The sequence below is a fragment of the Telmatherina bonti genome, assembly GCF_933228915.1.
Source record: "Telmatherina bonti genome assembly, chromosome: 16".
Classification (NCBI taxonomy): Eukaryota; Metazoa; Chordata; class Actinopteri; order Atheriniformes; family Telmatherinidae; genus Telmatherina; species Telmatherina bonti.
The window spans coordinates 30455648-30462308 of NC_136614.1; the positions used below are offsets into that span (position 1 = coordinate 30455648).

General features: G+C 40.8%; 1 protein-coding gene across 1 annotated transcript; it reads right to left on the reverse strand.

Moving 5' to 3' along the window:
* Positions 1 to 2049: 2049 nt before the first annotated feature.
* On the reverse strand, positions 2050 to 4648 carry LOC306767225 (alpha-1-antitrypsin homolog; the record flags this gene model as incomplete). Its single annotated transcript, XM_079255149.1, has 4 exons — positions 2050 to 2241; positions 3422 to 3569; positions 3713 to 3983; positions 4051 to 4648. The coding sequence occupies 4 exons, from the start codon at positions 4646 to 4648 to the stop codon at positions 2050 to 2052; spliced, it is 1209 nt and encodes a 402-aa protein (XP_079111275.1).
* Between the last annotated feature and the right edge of the window lie 2013 nt (positions 4649 to 6661).

A 6661-nucleotide genomic window follows, 5' to 3' on the forward strand; every position in this document is an offset into this window, starting at 1 on the left:
TACTAGTTAAACACCACCTTTGGATAAAATGGGGTTATATTATTTGGAAAAAAAAGTGCAATGTGAACATAATCTTGGTCCGCATGGATACACCTCCTTATAACTGAGCGGAGTTTCCAATCGGACTGAGTCTAGTAAACTATCCTGATGTCAATGCACCCTAAGATTTTTCCACTTTCTTGTTTTTTGCTCTCATTTAGGTGCTTATAAACACTTGCACTGACCCTATTGTTTTATTTCATGCCAAGTGTTTTGCTGAGGCTTCTTTTCAACAATCCGAAGCACAAAGTTTCCAAAGACAAATGAATCCCCACAAGCCTAAGTGTTCAAGGAAAATGGAAACACACAGATTGGTTCAAAATCCAGCAAATTGTTTATCAGTTTTTCTATTGCTTATTATTCACCAGAGATTAAAAAACAGTTATGTAATACCTCCATATCCACTGTAGCCTTGAGGGAGGAAGAAATAGAGCAGAATTTTTATTAGCAGTGCATTCTTGATTTTAGAAAGCCCCTACTAGAAAAAAAAAAAAAAAGAAAGCCCCTATTAGCCCCCCTACTTGAAAGAGATATCATTTAGATGGCAAAATGTTTTTTTAAATACTATGCCAGTCAGTTAATTGTTTCTCCAAAGTTATTCAAGTTAACAGACCACTAATGCGCCCACATATTATAATTGAAGTTTTTAACGTGGAAGTTTATTTATCATCAATGAACCACTAGAACAGCTAGACACAGCATGCCTTTTCTGCAGATTAAGGAAGGGAAAACGCAAGATAAACAGGGGGGTTGAGGGAAAAGGAAGAAGCATTTCTGTTCTGCCACTCCAAGGGCAGTCCAGAGATCTGACAAAAAAAACACACTTCAGTACAAGTAACCATATATTCAGTCACAACATAGGAAGCTATGATCAGGTGGACGGGAGAACAGTGCCTCCCAGCACACTGACTAGCACATCCAATCCACCATTACGGGGAAGTTGTGTCACTGAGGAAGGGGTCCCAAAGAAGGTGGTAATCACTAGGGGTTATGTCTGTGACTGTAAGCATGAGTCTGTATGTGTGCGTAAATGAGTGAGTCTGTCAGTTCATTTCTCCAGCCTTTGCCTCCTGTTGATGGATTGGTGCAACCTTGGAGAGCTGATTCAGGGAGATCCACAGGCCTGTGAGGATGGGAAGCAGAGTAGGGTGGGATCAGACTACATAGCATTCTAGGAGACTTGATAACCAGCCTACCAAGGCAGGTCAAGGGAGCCAGATTCAGATACGAGCAATTGTTTGGGCCAGCCTGGGACTTGTTTTCCTCTGCCTTCAGTTTCAGCGATCTCTCACTGGCAACTCCAAACAGCCAAATTGTGGGTCAGTTTCTGCCAAGCTGAGCTGAGAGCTTCTCCAAGTTGATGTCCACTCCACGGATGAGCTCTGAACCACAACTAGCTTGCCAATTTGGGCAAAAATGGCATCAAGTTTACAGTTCGATTTGTTCATTGCTTGAGTCTGAGTGCTGATAGCGCAGCAAACTCCACCACAAAACTCACCAGTAGCTGACTGTATCTTCCAAATTTTGTGACACACCAGGAAACTGCACACTCCGAACAGCAGAAAACCAGCTATCATGAAACCATTTATGAAGACATCTTCCATGTTCTCCCCAGAAAGAAGCGACAGGCAAATGACCTTCCACTCGCCCCATCATGTAACCAGCCGCGTTCCATGAGGACATGCAGGCTCCCCACTGCCTGTTCTTTGCGGAGAAATGATTTGATCAATTGCGTTGAGACACCAGCTGACCAGATCCACGAAGAAAGAAGCTCAGATAGATAGACTGACAGAACAAAGAAGCGGCAGAGCATACTGGGAACTGGAAGGAGAGAAAGAAGTCTGCCATCTTTGGGAGTAGGAAGAGGGAATTAAAGAACACATCACAAAGGAAAAACTCTAACTTTTCCTTTAGATTTAATAGAAACACAAGATTACTGAAAAAGATTCATGAAAAAAAATTTCACTAGATTTTTCAGTAAACTCTACGATCTTTTGTTTACATGAACTTTTAAATGGCCATGGGATTGTTGATCTTGCCCATGAAAAGGACGCTGTCAGTGGGGTTCTCCAGAATGAAAACCAAGAATGGCCTGTTAAGTATGACTGATTGTGGCCTCATGAAAAACATCATCTCAAAGATGTTTGTGGCGGCAGCTTCTGTTCCCATCTCAGTGATGCTCAGTGTAGCCTTGTGAGATGCCTGCATATAAAAGACAGAGGTAGTCAGAGGTTGTATTATTTTAAGTTTGTCTTATTCTGTCCTATAAAAAGGCAGTCCAGAGTTGAGGAGTCAAGTCTGACACTCAAACTCAGGTCGAACTTCGGTTACAAATTAAAGTGACATGAGACTCAACTTGAACTTGCAATTTGAGACTTGCTAACGACCTGGTTTTTTTTTTGTTTTTTTTAATCATTTGTTCTGCCCTGTCTGTTGTCTGCTGTCTGTGCTGTTTGCTGTTGTTTCCTCAGATTTAATTCTGACATAACATTACATGAACCCAGACGCCTTCATACATGCAATCAGTCAAAACAATAGTAGCGCTAACACATCTGCTACTACTGCACTTGTAAAATGTTTGGGTATTAAATACTACATAAAGAGAGACCAAAATAATATACAAGAACTGCAATGTCTGCATTAAGATCCATGATGCTGCATCCACCTTAAAACACACCTGGAGAGTTTAAGTCACAATATTATAAAGCTAGTATCCATGTTAGCGATGAGCTTAGAGTCACGGGGACATAAACATTAGCTTGTAGCTCCCTTTGTACTAAATAACTCCATCAACTGGTTGCACTGAATACTTTCAGAAAAGGAATAACTTATTTTCAACACAGTTTCCATAAACTATTACTTTGCCACAACAGCATTAAATTGGAATCAGGTGTGTTGCTGCAGGGAAACATGTAAAACCTGCAGGATTCCCTGCACTAGCATATTGGTTCTTCTGCCTATTTGCAGAAAAAAAGATGCTATGGACCAGAGAATAAGTATTTACATTTTTTGTGTGTGTCCAGATCAACTTTGTCACATTAAAAACTCTTTAAGTAAATGTTTAGCGCACATTTACTAATCGGAATAGACTTCAATGTTATACAGGTTGTCCAAATTCAGAAAAGCAAAGAAATTTTCCAGAGGAGAGCTGACAGAGTATGTATTAGTTCAGTGTTGTTAAAAATATATGAGTAGATAAAGGTTAGGAATGGTTTTAAATTCTTTGATGCAATAATGCAGTCCTATATACAGATCAGATGGCAAGCGTTGCATGCCAGACATCTCACTACGACTGAAAGTGGCATGGGATTTGGCTTGGACTTGTGAACATCTTTGCTAGAAACATTCCTTAAAAAGACTGAGGAAAAGAATGTATGCAAACCTTTGCAACTTTTATCCTGGCCTTGTCAGAAATGCCTCTGAAATCTGCAATATCTTCAAAAGTGTTGGTTATGCCCATTTCTTTCAGTGTGCTGTCGAGGGAGGCATCAGCAGAGATGGAAAACTTTGGCAATTTCAGCTCCACATACCTGAGAAACAGAAGTTTTAAAATATTGACATATGAAAATCCAGAATTTTTTCCAATAAGTGGTACAAAATTGATTAAATCAGATAGTTGGTCTTTTTTAACATCATTAATTAACCATTTAGGAGGAAACTGAATTAAATGTACATTTCAGCTGCTGAGTCCCTCCAGAGCTTGATGTGGGTCTTGTTGATGTAGCTCTCCACCTCCTTCATCTTGCCTTCATCAGGCAGCACAATCATCATGGAGGTGTTGCCCTCATAGGGCAGCATGATGACTGTAGTGTGTCTGCTCAGGTCCAGGTAGGTTTTATAGTTCCCTGTTCTTGCCATCATTTCCACTTCCACTTTAGTGGTGCCATTTACATGGAAATCTGCTTTGTGGGTTCGTTCATTCTCAAAGGGGAACTTCCACTGTCCTGTGTGGGACATGAAGTTGTCAGTGTCCTACCAAAGTCTCAAATGTTGGATTTGCAACCTGCTTACCTCTAAAGTAGACATAGCTGATCAGCACCAAAGCTGTTCCAGGGTCCAAATTCTTCACCATGTCTTTGATCTTGTTCTGGGTTTTATTAGCAATGTATGTGTTGATCTCAGCTGCAGCTTCATCGGGCTTAGAGAAGTCTATGTTCAAGATCTCGCCAAAGTAAAAGTGTCTGACATCATTCAGGAAATTCTCTGAGGGTTTAAGGTTGGAGCTGAGCGCCACGGCGTTGCCAACATCCAGGTGCTGGTTCTTATTGCTGTGCCCATGTACGCGAAAAAGATGCTCATAGGCTTCGTTGACCTGCGTCTGGTTTAAACTGCTGTAACCCAAGCTGGAGAACAGCTGACTGTGAGTTTCACCGCGGGCCCCATTTGACAGCATGGACAGGGCGGTGGAGATACCCAACGGTGAGTAGAAGATGTTGTCTCCGGGAGCAGTTTTGGCATTCAGGTTTTTGTAAAGGGCAAAGGCAAAGTCGGTATTAGGAGAGGATAGTTTGTGATCATTCAGCTCTCTCTGTTGATGAAGGTTATGGTCAGCCCAGGTAACACCCAGCAGCAAAGTCATCATTACACAACTAGCAAAGATACCGCTCATCTTGACAGTCTGCCAATTATATGTCCTGCAAATGTCAGAAGAAGTGAGCTGTGTAATGAGCACAATGAGGATCAGTCAAAACAGTTTTCAATGATGAACAAAACTAAACGAAATAGTGGACAAAAATATAGTTAAAATACTGAAAAAGTTTGAAGCTGATGATAAAGATCCACGTTCAACTCTTACAAAATCATCTGAATAAGAAGTCACCACAGATTCACTTCAAAACTTTTCAAATCTTAACTTCTTAAACTTAAGTCAACATTGAAATTATTTTAGTAGAAGCTAATGCTTACCATTAACGTCTTCTGGTTCGGTTTGCTACCGACACTCCATCAATTTAGCAAGTGAGAGAGTGAGCTGCTAGTTAAAGATTAACAAGAACCACCACCCCCGTGCTGTCCTGGGTTAACTCTGATCTCGCAAGGCTGTCTTTGCTCAACACAAAAGTACTCAGAAGGAAAAAATCTGCAAGCGAGTCAATATTCCTGGTAAAAACAACCACATTCACTAAATCATGCTTTCATCCCTTCTGGGCTTTAGATGAAAAATGAAGCGTGGAATGAAAATCTGGCTTTTAAAATAATTTCCCCTTCAAACCCTGTGTGGAAAAAGACATCTGATATTTTAAATTACATACAAAACAGACATAAAAGACTGTTTCTATGATACATAACAAGGGGGGGGGGGGAAAAACAATACAATGTTGTGTACATAAAATGTTACAAGTAGCTGTTGGGTCATAATGTAACGCTTGTGTCATCCCCAGAGCCATGCGGTCACATGCAACCTCAACCTTTCTCAATATGCGCTGGAAAAAATGCTATTCACATTTTTCATAAGTTCCCCGTCACAACCACTAATTCCTCAGGCCATCATGACAGGAGATGAAAGGTATCGCAGGTTTCCATTATTTCAAAGTCACACTGACATGTCTTTAATTTACCTCCGGAAATTGGCTTTTAGGCATCTGTGACTAAATTCATGAAGTAAGGCAGAGTTTGCATCTGCTGTGGAAATGTTGTCCCCCATTTCAGATACCTTCAGTCATATTCCAATTCATCAAGTTCCTGGGTTTTTTTTATTTTAAATATCTGGAATTACGATCATTCATTCATTTGTAAACCTGCTTATGCCGAGTCAGTGTCGCGGGGAAGCTGGAGCCTATCCCAGCAGCCTTCGGGTGAGAGGCAGGGTACACCCTGGACAGGTCGCCAGTCCATCGCAGGGTCGAAATTATGATGATAACTTATAAAAACATGATTGTAGATTTTTAAAATGTGAGTTTACTTTGTGAGACAGATGTAATCCTGAGTATCAGTAGCTGAAGTCTGACTGCTATGACTTATAAAACAGTGGTGTAGTCCAGGGTATACGCAGGTAAATGAAGTATTCCCTTCTTTTTCAGTCAGCATACCAACTTCTAAACCTCCTGTGATGCTGCTTTAACAGTTACAAGCGTCCCTACACACCTAGCTACGTCGTCCAGAAGCTAAGCTAAGGTTACTTTTGCTACACTGGTGCACTTAGTCAACAGCTGCATTAACTTTGGCCTGAACATGGACAAAATAAAGCTATATGTCTATATGTCTGTCACTTGTCTGTGTGCCAGTACTGGTTTAGTCATTTCACAACTCTTCCTCCCTGAAACCAAAGAGCAGAAATTATGTGACAATGAGCAAATATACTGATGCATTTTTTAAGTAGACTAAATCGAGTTTTTCATGTCACTTTTTCTGAAACAGCATTTTTCTGGGCAACTTTTTCCTGTTTTTAAAACAAGGACAAGGACACTTGATGGACCATTACACCACTGTTATAAAACAAAAGGTTAATTTCCCTCAAGGAAATGTGTTTTGATACTAAGAAGAGGACTGAAGACTCAGAAGGAATTATGCCTTTAACTTTGGTAGGAGATTACTGCATGGCTGTCCTTACAGGCTCCCCAAAACGTCCATCAGAAAGCTGCAGTTAGTCCAGAACGCTGCTGCTCCAGTGCTCACGGAGAACAAG